Raw genomic sequence first — 18,836 nt, 5'->3', positions numbered from 1 at the left:
GGTTCATGATTATAAAGAGAACTGGACACAGGAGTGCTCAGTGACAATTGAAGCCAAAAAGGTCTGACTCTGAGCAGCAGTGCCTGGGCCCATAGAGAGTGCACACTTGCATTTTGCCTAAGTCCCCGTCAGGGACAATTTAAGAATGGTCAGATGAATGAAAAGAGACAATAACTCTGGATTCATCTTTCAGCACATTCTATAACTCTTAGACCCCGATGATTCAAATAAGGGCTATCAAAGTGTTCATACTGGGAAGGTGATTTATTTAGTATTACCATTATTTACAGATTTCTCGTTCGCAATGCTAAAATAACCTCACAGAATGGCACAGAAGTTGAAGTCCCACCGTTTGGCCTTTGCTTTAATGCCGGCACACTTCCTGAGGGGTTGGATTGTTTGCAGAAACATACGGCTCAGCAGAACCTATGAACTGCTTCTACTGTATCATTAGTGCTATATATATTAATTTAAACATATGTAATCTTTTATCTATATTATTATTTTTATGTGTTGTTTTCCTAGGTTAACAACATTACATTACATGTCTCTTGTTAGACTCTTTTATCCAAAGCGACTTGCTTACACTCAATACTGTGGGCAATCACAGGAGCAATTGGGGGTGAAGGGTCTTGCCCAGGGACACAGCGACATGCTGCCTGCAGTGGAGATGAACCAGCTCTCCCCTGAGTTGAAGATCAACGCACTGAGCCACAGCCTCTACTCAAGAGTTGACAACAAGAGTTGAGCTAGCTTTAAAGACACTGTGTTTGAAATGATTATTTGCATGATGCGTTTTATTTAATTCTTCTAATTAGTGTGTAAATGAACCTGCTATAGTGCCTTCAAAAAGTCTACAATGGAACTGACAAGGTGTGATGTACACTACTTTATGTTATCGAAAACTGTGTGTGCAAAGTTATTGCGCTCTGCAGTGCAATACACACATTTGCTGCAGGAGAGCAGAAGCACCAGAGCAATTAGCACTTGTGCGTGTGGAGGAGAGATCCTCAGCTCAGCCGGGGGGGGTAGCAGCTCTGCAGGGCAGAATGGAACACTTCCAAAATCTGAGTCTGCCGGCTGACTTGACTGTTGACACATGCTGCCTCACCTTTCCCTTTAATCACAGCCTTACTAGGAAGGAAGTAATGATTGCAAAACGATAACTGATTAAATGTTCCTGTAGGTAATTACTGTAACATCTGACCTGAGAACACTGAGACTGATATTATAAAACACATGACGGTAGGGAAACTTTATTGATCCTATTTTATTGCTGACTTTAATCTTCAGAGAATTGAGACATTTGCATTATACCCAATGCCAAGATGTCAACAGGGAGAACAGCACTCTTCCTCCTTGCTGTCAATAACACGCCAAAACCTGGAGAGTGATCATGGTCAGCTGAAGAGAAAAGGCCCGACCATAAAGTTGTTTAAGTATGAAAAGGAGCCCGTACTTTGCCCTCTAAACCAGTCCAAGTGGTCAATGTTCATTAGATGCTAATAGCTGCAGCAGGTCAGTGGTCTGGGGACATGTTTTAGCAGACCACATGTAGCGTCCACTTATCTAATCGCAGCCTCATAAAGTGTGGAGGAGCACAGGTTCAGACACCATGCACTGAAGGCATGCAGTTATCGCACTCTGCACACCAACACTCTGGCACCACCGTAATAGTAATACTTTTAAAGCTAGTTAAAGTGAACTCCAGAAAGTCAATAAGCACACTGACTAAATGTTGCTGTTGTCAAAACACACTAGTCTATTGACTCTCCCTTCAGAACGCCTTTTAGACACAAACGACATCATTTGATCTATTCATGTGTTAGCAGGGTCAGGGAGAAATATCTCAACCACTGCTGGATGGATTCTGAAAACATCTTGTACACACATCTGTGATCTCCTAACAGCTGTCTGACTGCCACCTGCAGGTCTGCTTCCTTTGGTTTAACAACAACTCCACAACTAACGACATTCCCGTCAGACTTAACTGTCTTGTGATTTAGTGCTGTTTAGCAAATGTTGGTCCGCTAACACAGTTAGGTAAGATAATGCACAGCTGGGAGCAAAGCCCTCAGGTTTAGTTTGAAACAAAACATTTTGCTTTCCTTAAGAGTTGACATGCATCATGACTGTAGAAAACAGACTTACGTTCCACTCTTTTCTCCAGCATGGCCAGACGGTTGGTGACCTCGGTCTTCAGCTCGTTGATCTTGAATGCCCTGCAGACAGATGGAGAGAGAGAGGGAGAAAACATTTGTATCTAAACACATATATCCCTCAATCAAAGTGTATTTAATCGATCATTTATATATATATATATATATATACAAGGCAACTTCATATCACATCTGCTAATTCATAATCCAAGAATGCAAAAATATCTCAAGTATAAAGGCTGCTGCACTGTTCCCTTTGGCCCAGTGGACTCCTGCTTGACCTGTGCACATCTGCTCCACAGGATGTCATCACACAGAAACACATCCTGCCTATGATACAGGTTTAAAGAAAAGCAGTCAAAAAGCCACAGCCGAGAGAGGCTCACAGCACGGATCACACAAAGGCGTTCACTCGGTGGTGGTGCTGCTGCTGCTGCTGCTGCTGCAAACCCTCTGTAAAAGTCCAGACAATGCTGCTGTCTCTTGAGACCAGGAAATCATTTGGAAAAACAAGTGAAAAGATTTATTTTCATCAAACTTCGAAAGGTGGTTTGTTCATTTGGAAGTTTTCTCTTGACAGTACGCTAAAACAAACCGAAAAGGATTAGCAACCCCATAAAAAAAAGGAAGACGCGATAAAGAGTAATACAACTAAATAAATTGTTCACAGTTATTGATACAAAACATATAAAGTATGAATATAATAGCTCCAGAATATGTGCTGCAATATGAATGAGTTAACGGTGAAGATCAGAATCAGAAATCCTTCATTAGTCCCACGGCACGCACATTATAATTGTTACAGCTCAAGTGGCTGAGCAGGTAAAAAAGGCATGCAATACCACAGAATAAACTAACGTATTAATTTACAGAAGAAAAGCACACATTAGTTATAATTAGTTAGTTTGATGCCCTGTGAACGCATCGCAGCTGCTTACCTTGAGAACTGTTCTGCCACCTGCGTCAGTACATTCTGAAAGAGTTCCTCTTTATCTGAGGAGAGAGCAGGCGTGGAGCTGTGTTACAGGTACACACACACACACACACACACACACACACACACACACACACACACACACACACACACACACACACACACACACACACACACACACACACACACACACACACACACACACACACACACACACACACACACACACACACACACACACACACACACACACACACACACTATCAACAGCCTGTGGGAGTCTAGTGTAAACAGCCTGAATCCACTGAGGCAGAATATTTTAGAATAAATCCTATAGTACCTAGAACTACTGCACATCAACACATTGGCATAAATACATGCAGAGCTGATGCAAGCCAATCAGAAGGCATCAGATGTCCTAAGCAACAGATGGCGGAGCCAGTAGAGTGAGAAGAGAAAAGAGAAATGTCCCTCTGGTCTCACCATGAGCAGCAGAACGTCTGCAGAATGGGAAGTGGCTGACAGCTTGATGTGTTAACAAGCTCTTCTGATCCCTCTTCCCACTCAATGGCAACAGGCTGGACACACTAACAGCCCTGCCATTGGCTAAAAGCTCCACTGTTGTGGGCAAAGTTCAACACCACGTCCAATAAACTAACAGCTACGAGAAATTGTAAAAAGAAAACAGCTATTGTCGGTGTGTAGTAGTTTGTACACTGTGTCACATTCCGTGTTCCACAGCAGGTGACAGGTCACAGAGGACTGAAAATTCCTCTCTGTGATTAATTAAGCTGCTTCAGCTGCAGTGACTAAGAGGACCGGATCTCACACATCATGAGCACTTAGTTCGGTTTACAGCTGTTTGAAATGACAGGTTCTGAGTAGGACTGGGTATTACTGCCTAAGAGGAGGATTCATCATTTTTTGAGGTGGATGTTAAAATCACAATCACTTTCTTAGCTTTCTAAAGTGACCTACTTTATAAAGTTTAACAATGTGTCAACACACTGTACCATGTGCTTGTTATGTCAAAGGCTTAAGCTATTTTCGTTTGCACCCAGGTAGGTAATAGGAAGAGGAATAGATATTTCTATCCAAAGTTTCTGGATCAGTCCTTCTAACCTTAGCTTGGATGTCACTGCTTGTGTAAGGGATTATTAATCCTGATGAGGTCAACTCAGGTCTGGTAAATTCCTGTTCCCTGGCTTACTAAGAACACACATTAAAACCGCTGCAGTTAGGGGTTCAAATACATGCTCAAGAGATTCAAAGAAATTGCAATCAACCACTTGATGAAGGAACACATGTTACTGACGGGGTAGTTTGACATTCTGGGAAATCTACTTATGGCCTTGAAGTAGTTACACACCCTCTGAGAGGAAGTCTGTGAATATTAATGCTTTTTATATACTTTGTTGGCTCTATCTGATTGTGTGTGTGTGTGTGTGTGTGTGTGTGTGTGTGTGTGTGTGTGTGTGTGTGTGTGTGTGTGTGTGTGTGTGTGTGTGTGTGTGTGTGTGTGTGTTTGTGTGTGTGTAGAGTCTCTGGAACTCACCAGCAAGTTGTCCTCCAGTCAAAGGTACCACCCGGTACGGTGACCTAAAACACAGCAGGACAAACACAGGTTAGTTTGAGAGCAGGGGTTGTGTGAGGGACGTCGTCCTCTCAGCACAGTCGTTCCTCCTGCTTACTAATCCAAAAGGAAAAACACACACACACACTGTTTACAAGGAAGATTACCCACACTCAGATGGTCTTTGCCAAATAAAATGCTTCAGATTCTAACCCAAGATAAGATAGCATGCAGACTAATGTAGCCAAACAAACGCACGCACGCCCGCGCACACGCACACACGCGCGCACACACACACCTATTAAAGTTTCCCCCCTTATCAGTCTGTGCTTGTGTGTCTGTGTGTGAGTCTATAACCTTGGGAGTGTTTTGTCTACGAGACCCAGGTAATTGTCATCAAGACTCAAGGGCCATTCTAATCCCCCTGACGGGGTCCAGAGTGTGTGTTTGGATGACTGTTGGAGGAACATTTGCATTGTGCTCAAAGTATGAAGGTTTGTATCAAAATAGCCCCTCTGAAGGTCATTGTGAATTTCCCAGCACCAGCAGTGGAAAATTCCATCAAATATGAAACTAGACATGTGAGCTTTGTTAAGATGCTGTTTCAAAACGACTTGTTGTCATTCCTCTTCAGGAGGATCTGCAGGTGATCAGTTTACAATCAACACTTTTTTTATTTGGAAAGGAATGCTATGGTGTGGCATGTTTTAGCTGCGACAACTCAAAGTTTTTAACACAACATTGATGGTGATGGAGCAATTTGGGGATCAATGTCATGGCCAGAAGGGTACTGATCGGGCCAAAAATACAGAGTGTGGACTGGTAGCTGGAGAGGTGCAGTTCACCTCCTGGGCTTATATATATACAGTGGGGCAAAAAAGTATTTAGTCAGCCACCAATTGTGCAAGTTCTCCCATTTAAAAAGATGAGAGAGGCCTGTAATTTTTTATCATAGGTATACCTCAACTATGAGAGACAGAATGGGGAAAAAAAATCCAGGAAATCACATTGTAGGATTTTTAATGAATTTATTTCAAATGATTGTGGAAAATAAGTATTTGGTCAATAACAAAAGTTCATCTCAATACTTTGTTATATACCCTTTGTTGGCAATGACAGAGGTCAAACGTTTTCTGTAAGTCTTTACAAGGTTTTCACACACTGTTGCTGGTATTTTGGCCCATTCCTCCATGCAGATCTCCTCTAAAGCAGTGATGTTTTGGGGCTGTCGCTGGGCAACACGGACTTTCAACTCCCTCCAAAGATTTTCTATGGGGTTGAGATCTGGAGACTGGCTAGGCCACTCCAGGACCTTGAAATGCTTCTTACGAAGCCACTCCTTCGTTGCCCTGGCGGTGTGTTTGGGATCATTGTCATGCTGAAAGACCCAGCCACACTTCATCTTCAGTGCCCTTGCTGATGGAAGGAGGTTTTCACTCAAAATCTCACGATACATGGCCCCATTCATTCTTTCCTTTACACGGATCAGTCGTCCTGGTCCCTTTGCAGAAAAACAGCCCCAAAGCATGATGTTTCCACCCCCATGCTTCACAGTAGGTATGGTGTTCTTTGGATGCAACTCTGCATTCTTTCTCCTCCAAACACGACGAGTTGAGTTTTTACCAAAAAGTTCTATTTTGGTTTCATCTGGCCATATGACATTCTCCCAATCCTCTTCTGGATCATCCAAATGCCCTCTAGCAAACTTCAGACGGGCCTGGACATGTACTGGCTTAAGCAGGGGGACACGTCTGGAAGTGCAGGATTTAAGTCCCTGGCGGCGTAGTGTGTTACTGATGGTAGCCTCTGTTACTTTGGTCCCAGCTCTCTGCAGGTCATTCACTAGGTCCCCCCGTGTGGTTCTGGGATTTTTGCTCACCGTTCTTGTGATCATTTTGACCCCACGGGGTGAGATCTTGCGTGGAGTCCCAGATCGAGGATGATTAGCAGTGGTCTTGTATGTCTTCCATTTTCTAATAATTGCTCCCACAGTTGATTTCTTCACACCAAGCTGCTTACCTATTGCAGATTCAGTTTTCCCAGCCTGGTGCAGGTCTACAATTTTGTCTCTGGTCTCCTTTGACAGCTCTTTGGTCTTGGCCATAGTGGAGTTTGGAGTATGACTGTTTGAGGTTGTGGACAGGTGTCTTTTGTACTGATAACGAGTTCAAAAAGGTGCCATTAATACAGGTAACGAGTGGAGGACAGAGGAGCCTCTTAAAGAAGAAGTTACAGGTCTGTGAGAGCCAGAAATCTTGCTTGTTTGTAGGTGACCAAATACTTATTTTACCGAGGAATTTACCAATTAATTCATTAAAAATCCTACAATGTGATTTCCTGGATTTTTTTTTCTCATTCTGTCTCTCATAGTTGAAGTGTACCTATGATAAAAATTACAGGCCTCTCTCATCTTTTTAAATGGGAGAACTTGCACAATTGGTGGCTGACTAAATACTTTTTTGCCCCACTGTATAGACATATATACAGGAAGTTAACACTAAAGGAAACACTGTATGAGCTCTGGCTCGTTTAAAGGGGCCTTACTCTCTTAATTTTCAGGTTCATATTTGTATTTTGGTGGGGAATCCCTAGTATTGTCATAGTTTTTTTTTGTCTAATTTGGGGTCCAATTCTCTCACTGGTGCCAGTGATTTTGCCTGATATGTACTGTATATATATATATATAGCCTTTTCAATTGCCAGTTACACAGCATTAGTGCTGGGAACTGGTGACACATTTGAAAGTTTTACTTGACAAGAATGACTTCAGAAGACCTCAGACTAACGTTGCTGGCATTGCATTTATAAACGTTGCATTGCAGTAGAATCAAAATAACTATTTTTAGTGGTGTTGGAGCAGCGACATGTGAGGACGCAGTTTTTGAGCCCTTCTTGGAAAGAGCATTTTGAAAGTTATTTTCGCCTCTTTTCTCGCTGCCGTGTGGCAAATGTGTCTCTAAAGTGTTAAGTTGTGTAAGAAATAATAATCAATATTAGGTGTAACTACATCACTGTCTTATTCTGAAAACCGTTTTACTTCGAAACTGTTTATTTTGTAACCGGATCTTGGTTTTAGCCTCAGATAGCATGTAGCTAATATTGTATTGTATGAATAGAGGGAGAAGGGCGCATGGAGATACATACTAAACACACCGCCTCTACCTCTCACTCATTGATGCTGCAATAATAGGGGCGCGGAGAGAGAGTGATAACCAGCATTGGGGCCATGACAGGTACGGACGGAGCTGCAGGATAATGTTGCAGTCTGTGTCACGGACTGAATAATGTTTGACTGTAAATTACACTACAGTTGGTTGCGTTTTATATGTGGACTATGGACAATGATGAGTCTCAATTGCAACTATTTTGGGACAGGGAAATTACAACAAATGCAGATTTTCAGAAGTTGTAGCTGTTTGCATTTCCCAACTGTAAGTGTTTAACTTTAAGGCTGTTTTAGCTTTTGACCAAATAAGTGCAGCAACGCTGGTGCTTGGAGAAGGGCCCTGTTTAACTTACTTTCATCTTGTTCTGCGCTTGCACATTTCAGTTGAGAGTTTAGGTTAGTCTTGACGTGTTATATGCCTAGGAGTAGGATGAGTGTTTGTAGGGCAGTCTCAGATCTTAAGAAGACCAGCCCAGGGATCCAGGATGGTAAGAGTGTATCTTTTGTTACTTTTTTAGTTTTGTCTGTTCAGCTACTTTTTTGTTTTCCTTTTTTTTCATGTCTTAACCCAAGCATGCACATATACTGTATGTTCAGAATTTGCCAGCTTTCATGTCCAGACCATATATTCAATGGCAGAGTTATGGCTCCTGATGCTGTAGATCAGTGATTTTCAACCACTGTGCCACGGCACACTAGAGATCGTCAGGTGTGCCATGAAAAAATATCCAATTGCACTTCATTAGTCTTTTTTTTTTTTTTTTTTAATTAACATTTATTAATTATTATCTGCAAATAATATGCCAACGTGGAGTGTCTGTGCTGTAATATAGTTACTGGCAGAGTAATGTAATATTCATCGGGGTGGCAACTGGTAGCTAATTGCCTTGTTCCTTCTTAGAGACAAGAGCATTAGTGACGCCTGCGACAGGTCGTGGTGACAGCGATGAAGAAGTTTTTAAAAAGGAAAAGTGCAAACTCCGAACTTGGCCCTGGACAAGATTCTGACCCAGATGAAGGCTCTAGTACTAGTGGTGGTAAAAAGAAAGCAAAAACGGTGAGCTCCAGGCAATAAAACAAGAGCTATCTTTCATTCGGATTTACTTTCACCGGGGATGAGACAACACCGACTCCATTATGCTTGGTGTGTGAGGAGAAGCTGTCCAACAGTGCCATGGTGCCAAGCAAGCTTAAATGCCATCTCCACACTAAACACCCGTCGCTTCTTAACAAGCCGATGGACTATTTTGTTTGCCTGCGTGAAAACACAGCGAAACAGGCAACTTTTATGAGAAAAACCACAAAGGTAAATGAGAAAGCCCTCAAAGCTAGTTACCTAGCTGCTGAACTCGTAGCTAAATCGAAAAAGTCCCATACTGTGGCAGAGACATTAATATACCTGCCCGCAAAGCCATAGTCAACGAGATGCATACAAGTCCCGCTCTCAGATAACACAATTGCCAGACGTATTAATGACATGTCTACAGACATCGAAAGTCATGTTTTGGAAAAGATACGCATCAGTGGGAAATTTACATTGCAACTTGATGAGTCAACGGACATTAGTGGCCATGCTCAGCTGTTGGCCAATGTGCATTTTGTGGATGGAGATGCCATTAGAGAACACCTCCTATTTTGCAAGACACTGCCAGAGAAAACGACAGGAGAGGACATTTTTCGGGTTGCATCGGAATATCTGGACCAGGGAGGACTTACGTGGAGAAATTGATGGAGGTCCGATGGTTGTCGCGCGGCAAGGTGCTGGCCCATGTGTATCAGCTGCGGGAGGAACTTAAGGTGTTTCTGACAAACGAGAGGTCCGATTACTCCAATCTGTTTTCAAGTGATGAGTGGTGTGCAAAGCTGGCATACCTGGCAGATATATTTCATCATCTGAATGAACTCAACACCCGGATGCAAGGCCAAAATGAAAACCTGCTTACAAGCACTGATAAAATGAACGGATTCCGTTTAAAGGTGCATCTCTGGCAACAACATGTGCAAAGTGCCAACCTTGAGATGTTCCCACTCGCAGAGAAACGGCAAGATCACACTGCTGCACTGTGCGAGGTAATAGATAAACATTTAAAAACTCTTGAGGAGAAGTTGTCATTTTATTTCTCTTCAGCCTCCAATGAATGTCTCGACTGGGTGAGGGACCCATACAGCTCAGCATCAGTTGTTGGAAAGGACATGCCTTTACAGGAGCAGGAGGAACTAACTGAACTGAAACAAGATCGTGGGTTAAAGCTAAGATTTGCTGATCTTTCTTTGGACAGTTTTTGGCTGACTGCTTCAAAGGAGTTCCCCATTCTGGCCAACAAAGCTGTTCTGACATTGTTCCCATTTTCCACAACATATCTGTGTGAGCTGAGCTTTTCAAGCCTTACTGCGATAAAAACATGTGTGTCTTTCTTCCATTCCTGCCAGGATATCGGCTTTGTGTTCATCTAAACAGGCCCAGGTTTCACACTGAGTGAGTGTAAATAAATTGAGAAACTACATTGTAATTGAATATACTGCATTAGGCTACAGAGTGTCATTTTGTAATAGTTTTGGTTTGTGGTGTGCCGCAAGATTTTTCCAATGTAAAAAATGTTCCGTGGTTCAATAAAGGTTGAAAAACACTGCTGTAGATAAACAACAAGGTGCAATTTCTTTCATCAGCTGGAATATCAAAGGCCTAAATAATATGGTGAAACAGAGTAAACTATTTGCCCATTTAAAATCGTTGAAGCCTGATGTGATGTTTCTTAAGGAAACACATCTGAATAGTAACTCCCAAAAGAGGCTAAGATGCAGTTGGATTGGGCAAGTGTATCATTCACGTTTTTATTACAAAGCCAGGGGCACAGCAATTTTAATTAGAAAGGGGATACCTTTTGAACTCTCTGAAATAATATCTGCAGTTGGCATGCTGTTTAATACTCCTTTAATATTTGCTAATACCTATGGACCGAATTGGGATGACTCACAGTTTTTCATAAACACATAAATACTTATAGATTGGTGTTTTTCATGCCCACCTTGACAGATCCAAGGCTTGGCCTAATAGTACCCTGTCAGCATCTGCGATAGCTATACATTTCTTCCTGCGCTCCTGTGGCCTATCAGATCCGTGGCGGGCAAAACATCCTAATACTAAACAGTTTTCATTTTTCTCTCATGTCCACCATAGCTATTCCAGGATTTATTATTTCATTGTAGATGACCAATTACTTTCCTTAATCCCCAGGAGCCAGTACCACAGCATTGTGTTATCAGACCATGGTCCAGTACAAATAGATATGTTTCCTGGTAATATAGCACCCCAGCGCACCTGGCATCTAGACCCCCATTTGCTTTCATATGAACACTTTAAAACTTACCTCAGTGACCAGATTGACTTTTTTATAGAAATTAATAACGCCAACAATATTTCGAGGAGTATTCTATGGGAATCCCTAAGGGCTTACATCAGGGGACAGACATTTCATACACTGCACACAAAAACAAGGAGCGATCTAAGCGACTTAAGGAATTGACACAGCATTGCAGATGTTGATAGACGGTATGCTCTCTTGGCCACGGCAGATCTCTTTTAAGAAAAAGTACTGCCTCAATCTGAATTTAATACACTTTCGACGTGGAGAGCTGAAAAAAATATTTTCAAAACTAAACAGGTTTACTATGAACATGGGGACAGGGCAGGGAGGTTCCTTGCACTTCAGCTCAAGCAGCAGTCGACTGCAAAGATGATTCCAAGGATCAACACAACTTCTGACTCGACTTTGCATGATCTTCAAATAATTAATGACCAGTTTAAGCAGTACTACCCTACTTTATATCAATCAGAGGTAGACATTAATTTGTCCGAAATTCAGTAATTTCTCGATTCCTTACATGTCCCAAAACTTTCACCAGACTCCCAGTACTCCTTAGAACAGCCATTAACGGTTGGAGAAATAGAAAACGCAATAAGACTGTCTCGTACAGGGAAGGCACCAGGCCCGGATGGGTTTCCCATCAAGTTTTATAAGGAATACTCCTCGAAACTTGTGCCTGTTTTAAAATCGGTATATGACGAATCAATGGCTAATGGCAAATTGCCACCAACACTCTCTCAAGCAACAATTTCAGTGATATTGAAAAAAGGCAAGGATCCCTTACAGTGTAGTTCCTATAGGCCAATCAGCCTTCTTTGTTGTGACTATAAAATATTGACTAAGTCCTTGCGCAGCGATTAGAAGCCTTTATTCCTACCATTATTGGGCGACAATCGTTTTTTAATGTATGGCGTTTGTTTAATTTGTTATTGTCCCCTAAATCCACAGTGCAGCCTGAAATCGTCGTAAGCCTTGATGCTGAAAAGGCGTTTGATAGGATTGAGTGGAACTCTCTTTTTGCTGCTTTGGAAAAATTTGTACTGGGACCTGTTTTTTGTAAATGGATTAAGACAATATATTCAGCACCTACAGCCGCTGTTAAAATGAACAGTCTTATTTTTTGATTATTTTATGTTCTATCGAGGAACAATGCAGGGATGCTGTCTGTCACCCTATTTATTTGACATTGCAATTGAGCCTTTGGCGATTGCTTGCAGATCGGACAATAGGATGAAGTGCATTTTCAGAGACAACATAGTACATAAAACATCTATATGTGGATGACCTGCTTTTGCAAATATCAGACCCAATAGAAAGCATGCCATATCTTCTCCTTACTGCAGAGATTTGGGAACATTTCAGGGTACAAAATTTATTTGTCAAAATCTCTGCTGTTTCCTCTCAATGACTTGGCAAGGCAGGAGAATTAAGGTCATCTGCCCTTTAGGATTGAAAATGAAAACTGTACTTACTTGGGTATTGAGACAGCAGGCTCAGTTAAGACAATTTTTAAGTACAATTACAAATCTATCTTGGAACATACCAAGAAAGATCTAGATAGGTGGTCAAAGCTACCTGTCACACTAGCAGGGCGGATAAACGCTGTTAAAATGACAATATGGCCCAGATATTTGTACCTGTTTCAAATGATTCCGATTTTTCTCCCAAAATCCTTTTTTTCCCACCTTATCTCTGCCTTATCTCTGCCTTTATATGGAATAAGAAGCATGCACGCACAAGGAAGGCAAACCTGGAGAGGGTAAAATCTGAAGGGGGTCTGGGTCTCCCTAACTTTCTATTTTATTTCTGGGCAGCTAATATTGCTAAGCTCACATACTGGATTACCACATTTTCAGATAAGGAGGGCCCAATATGGGCTACAATGGAGTTGGAGTCCACACTCCCAATTTCTCCAATCTCATTTTTAACTGCCCCCCTTCCATTGAATATTAAACTAAGCGAGTTTAACTCAAATTTAAAGATAAAGATCTAGCTCACTCAGTTCTTAATGTGAATCCATTTAATAAAGGGGCTGTGTCTAAAATATATACATTTATTCTGAATAACTGCCTTCCCACATGGGATAAAACTAAAGAAGCATGGGAAGGGGATATTGGAGATTTTATTTCAGAGAAAGCCTGGTAGAAGATAATTTCACGTATACACACCTGTATACAGACTAGCTAAGATTTTTCCCAGTGTCGCTCCAACCCTGGGGCTTATGTTCTGGTCATGTCCGTCATTAAGCAGTTTCTGGGCTTCTGTTTTTCGATCACTCTCTGCAATATCTGGCAGGAAACTGCTTCCTAACCCTCAAACAGCTATTTTGGAACTGTTGACACTAGGGTTTTCCTCCCTCCATAAAAATGCAGTTGCCTATGCGTCCTTACATGCACGCCGTCTCATACTCCTGAATTGGAAAGGAAAAAATCCCCCTTCCTATATTCACTGGATCAGGGAAGTGATAATGGGGTTAGACTTGGAAAAATTGAGTCTACAACTGTTTGGCATCAATGTTCGGAATAATGTGTTGAAAAACTGAAAAATAAAGTTGTTTAAAAATATATATATTCTTAAACCTTTTTATAATCAATAAACTCTTGTGAAAGTCAATATGATTTGCTAACATTTTTGTTAGTTGTTGTTAGTTGTTAGTAGCCGTGTAATAATCAGAATAATATGTCACGAGCCAGTCAATACTGCAGAAAGAACCCTGAAGGTGTTACATTATGCTTCTGTCTGCTGTGTTATTTTGTACTGTGATGTGTTGCTGCTGTATGGTGTATTATGTTATGTTTTTATTTTACATTATAGAATGTGATGTTGATTCTATTTTTCTAGATATACATCCAATGCAATTCTAAGTCTCATAAATGACATTCTAATCCAGGGATTCCCAAAGTGTGGGGGTGCGCGAGCTGCCACCAGGGGGTGCGCGAGATGAAAATGTAATGGTGGTCTGGTGTAAAAATATTACACAGTGTTGTTTTTTAAGTGGGATTTTTCCATAGGCTACAATTAAAAACAGGAACAATAAACATTTCCTTTGTAATCCCTTTTATTTTAAATCAAAAAACTAGAAACGTAGAAGAAGACAGCCGCTGTCTTCTTCTACGTTTCACTGTAGGCTATAGTATACGCGCCAACTCGTTTCATTCATTCTTTCAAATATGATTAACTGGCTGAAATCAGGGAAACTGTCAAGTGGAACGTCTCATGACAAAATTGTTAGTCATGACGGAGGAGAGTGACCAAGAGAGAGTGAAGATTTGGAGGCAACAGAGACAGAGAGAATAGGAACGAATCCGAGAGAAGAAAATGAGCGGGAATCAGAAAATGATGCGCCAGAGGAAACCGAAGAGGAGGGAAGGAGATGGCAAAAAGAGGTAATGAGGTTGAACACCAGACGGTGAAAAAAAAAAGAAAATATGATGAAAATTATCTGGGCCTTGGCTTCACTTGGATCGGCGATACAGATTGCCGAATGCCTCAGTGCTTGGTGTGCATTGAGGTTCTAGCAAACAGCTGTCTGAAGCCTTCTTATCTCCGTCGTCACCTGCACACGAAACATGGCAATATAAATCAAAAGCCCCTCACATTTTTTAAACAAAGTTGGAGGAGTTGCAGAAAAGCCAAAAACAAATGCGGTTTCATTCATGCGTTGGGTCTACGAAAGATGCATTACGGGCTTCATATCTGCTCAGTTACAGAGTAGGGAGAAAGGGGCTGCCGCACACAATTGCCGAAGATGTGTGTTTGCCAGCGGCCAAAGAGATGGGAGTGTATGATTGGAGAGAAAGAGGCAAAAAAGTTGTACATGATTCCTGTGTCCAATAACACTGTGTCGCGCTGCATTGATGCCATGTCTGAAGACATCCTGGCTACACTAGTCAGCCATGTGAAGAAAAGTGAGTTTTACTCTCTGCAAGTAGACGAGTCTAGATGTTGCAAATCTGGCCAATCGTCTTGTGTATGTCCGTTACCTTTTTGAGGGAACGGTACAAGAAGGTTTTTTGTTCTGTCGGCCCCTTGCTACCAGAACAACAGGAAAGGAAATCTTCATTTTAATTGACGTTTTTATGAGGACCAATGGAATCGACTGGGAGCGCTGTGTGGGAATTTGCACAGACGGGGCAAAATCAATGACGGGGAAACACACGGGGCTTATAGCTCATATTAGGAGAGTCTGTCCATCCATCAGCTGGTTACACTGCAGTGTTCACAGAGAGGCCCTCGCAGTTGAAAACATGCCAGCTGATCTACTTGCAGTGCTGAACGCTGCAGTCTAACAGGTGAACTTCATCAAAGCTCGCCCGCTAAATTCAAGAATATTCACAGTGTTATGTAATGAGATGGGCAGCGAACACAAATCACTGCTGCTGCACACAGAGGTGCGTTGGCTGTCCCGCGGCAAAGTGCTGACAAGGCTCTTTGAACTCCGGCACGAACTGCAGAAGTTTTTTGAGGAGAATCCGTTTCATTTGGCCTCCAGTCTGCATGACGAAGATTTTCTGAAGAGGCTCTCCTATCTAGCGGACATCTTCTCAGCTCTGAATGAACTCAATCTAAGTCTGCAGAGAGTCAGTGTAACTGTGTTCAACACACAAGACAGGATTGAGGCCATGATAAAGAAGCTACGGTTCTGGGCGAGTTGTGTGAGTGGGAACACACACCTGTTTCCCTACGCTTCACGAGTTCTTGGGGGAAAATGACGTGGACCTGTGTGAGCATATGAAAAGTCTCATAATTGAACACCTCAACCAACTCGCAGAGCAGCTACGGAAACACTTCCCACCTATGGCCACATCTCGCGCTTGGATTCGCAATCCATTGGGAGTTTCCCTGCCCGTCCCACATCTGTCATTTCACGAGCGGGAGCAGCTGATCGAGCTGTCATCTGATGGAGCGCTGCAGTTACAGTTCAAACGAAAGCCACTTGTAGAGTTTTGGACCGAGTCACTGACATCATACACAGTCCTGGCGAAGCAAGCCTTGAGAGTTTTGATGCCCTTCGCCACAACTCATCTCTGCGAGGCTGGTTTCTCTGCTATGGCAGCAGTTCAAACTAAACATCGGCAAAGACTGGATGCTGTTGAGAAGGATTTGAGGCTTAAACTGTCTTCCATTGTGCCAGACTTCGGAGAGCTTTGTGCCAAGATGCAAGCCCACCCGTCGCATTAATATGGGTAAGTATTTGTCGGTATTGATATTATTGCTACAAATATAGGCCTACTGGGAATACTCACACATCCTCCTCCCCGTCTCCCACCCGTCTCCCTCTCTCTCTCTCTCTCGCTGCAGGCTGAGCGACTTTTGCGCTGCGCTTGAAAAGTTCCAGATGGATCCTCTTTTATCCTCTTTTAATTTAGGCCTATTTTATGTTCTGAGCCTATGCTCTTCATTACTTATGTTGTGGATCGTGTGTAATTTAATTGTAGCACTTGAAAAGTTTCAGATTGATCCTCGTTTTTATTTATTTGATCTGTTTCTGAGCCCATGCTCTTTAATGTTGTGGATCGTTTGTAACTTCATTGCAATTGAATTCAATGTACTGTCGTTGTAATCTCCATAACCGTTGTGTTATGATGATGTTGATGTTAGCTCCACGGTCATTTCATATTGCTGCAATTTGTCTTTGTTGCATTATATTGAAACTTTGTTGATGTTGTTATCGTCATGCGTGTTCTGGTTATTTGCGCATGATTAAACATGAGTCTTTATATGGCGATAAAACAAAGCTTTGTTGCGGGGTTTCTTTTGTTGAGTTTTTTTGGGGGGGTGCGTCAACCCGGTTGGGACGTAGAAGGGGGTGCGCCACAAAAAAAGTTTGGGAACCGCTGTTCTAATCCTTTCTCAGAATGGATTGGCTACATATTGTATGTTTTGTAATGTACAATATATTTTAAGATGACACAACATTTCCTCATGACTTTGCTCATGTTCGCAGGATGTAATGTTATGATGGTGCTTCAGAAAGAAAATAATGGAGGGCATCTGTTTAAACCAGAGAGAATAAAAGGCTCTTGCTAAACTTTTACTTTTTTATTAAATTACATACTGTAAATTCAATATATCATGCTTTATAAAACACTTTATTTATTTGATGGAACTGTGCTATTCCTATCCCTCACAGAAAGTAATCAGAAGGAATAATCTCATGGGGCAGGCACAAGGTTTTGAGGACCTGAAGGTCACTGGTTCAAGTCCCTGAATGGACCAACAAAATAAAATCCATATGTGGTGAGGACTAAACCGTGACAGCCCCTTCGCTGTGACACCCCTCTACCAATGCATGTGCTTGTGCATGTGTATTTGAAGTTTCACTGAATATTAACAACAGAGGGAAACCTGAATTTCCCTCTGTGGATTAATACCGTATTTCTGCCTACTGATTCTTTCTTTCTACTGAAGAATCTACACCTCCAGCACAGGAGAATGACGGGAAAAGATGGACCAATCCAGTGTGAGTGGTGGTAATGTTTACCTGACAAACTACATGAAGGAGGACAGCCTGAAACTCATTCATGTCACTTTCCATATGATGATCACTCGGGGTTCACCATCTTATAATAAAAAGCTTTATTCTGATGAGGTCTTTTTACTGTGATGTGGTATACTGAGTACTCATGGTTACTGGCTTCAGGAAAGCGACACTTGAGTTGCTTCTATTGCAGACTTACTGTACACATGGCAGCTTTAGGAGCAATATGTAAAGCATAGTATGAGGATCAGGGGACGCTGGGTTTACAGACAATCAGCGAACATGTCTTTAAGTTCACAGCCAGCTGGGGGACTGAACAAATGTTCTGTCAGACAATCAATTGATCAATAATGAGCTCAGAGGAACCAGGGTATCCATTACCTCTCTGTGTTGTGTGGCATAGTGGGGTCGATGGACACCATGGCTCCAGTGGAATCCAGCAGGGACAGGTTTGTGTTCCTGCAGGAAGACACCAACACATTAACATCTGAAGGAAAGTCACCTGTAAGGCGGCATGAATATCAGACACATTTCTTCTCTGTAATCCTGAGGGACTTTGAACATAGAGTGTTGCTAGCACTGCTAATTGATAGAAGAAAACAAACCATGCACAACTCTGCAGGAGGATGTACTCTGAGCACAAGAAAAAGAGGAATCCTTCCTCCATTGTGTGTGAGTGATAATGTCTCTGCTGCAACGTCAAAATCATTTTCCAAACCACGTTACAATGATGCCTTGAGTTTCTCAAGAACTTGTAGGTCATGATGACACGGGCAGGCTCCTTAAAAGAAAACCATTTTTGATTTCAATACGAATAAGAAGTGAATGACAACATTAAGATGATTTCCTTCCTCATGTGATGAGACTAACTCACTTTCTCTTCAAAGGGATGTGTGTGTAAGGTCTTCATGCCCACAGAAGGGCTACCCTCAATCCCAGGAGGACTGGCAGAAACTACAGTTAAAGTAGGAGTGTCATCAAAGCAGATCCTCATTGAAACAGGGGAACTGAATGTATGGTTTGCTGTGAAGATGAGTTAACCTGCCATCATGCATCGCTCCAGCAATGATAGCACGCTATATGCTTTTCTTTTTCAATATGCTCCTGAAGCACTCATCTCCCTGCTTGTTATGAAGGTTGATTCATTGAGTCATGCCC

At 42.0% G+C, this 18,836-nt stretch overlaps 1 protein-coding gene across 7 annotated transcripts in view; it reads right to left on the bottom strand.

The window, feature by feature from the left end:
* pde9aa (phosphodiesterase 9aa) overlaps window positions 1–18,836 on the bottom strand; it is a 38,663-nt gene that overhangs the window by 14,674 nt on the left and 5,153 nt on the right. For 6 of the 7 annotated variants that reach the window (XR_010166185.1, XM_063888649.1, XM_063888651.1 and 3 more), the window contains exons 3-6: window positions 18,060–18,137; window positions 4,649–4,692; window positions 3,098–3,152; window positions 2,152–2,222 (exon numbers count right to left, since the gene is read on the bottom strand). Coding sequence is in view for 6 of the 7 variants with exons in the window: in XM_063888649.1 (XP_063744719.1) it covers window positions 2,152–2,222; window positions 3,098–3,152; window positions 4,649–4,692; window positions 18,060–18,137 (248 nt within the window). In the remaining variant the exon portion in view is untranslated. Of the gene's footprint in view, window positions 1–2,151; window positions 2,223–3,097; window positions 3,176–3,433; window positions 3,597–4,648; window positions 4,693–18,059; window positions 18,138–18,836 lie in introns of those variants that run through there. The other variant, XM_063888654.1, reaches the window with a different exon arrangement.

The sequence above is a fragment of the Eleginops maclovinus genome, chromosome 7 (genome assembly GCF_036324505.1).
Source record: "Eleginops maclovinus isolate JMC-PN-2008 ecotype Puerto Natales chromosome 7, JC_Emac_rtc_rv5, whole genome shotgun sequence".
Taxonomy (NCBI): domain Eukaryota; kingdom Metazoa; phylum Chordata; class Actinopteri; order Perciformes; family Eleginopidae; genus Eleginops; species Eleginops maclovinus.
The sequence above is the reverse complement of the archived record's forward strand: the minus strand, read 5'-3'. Positions and strand labels throughout refer to the sequence as shown.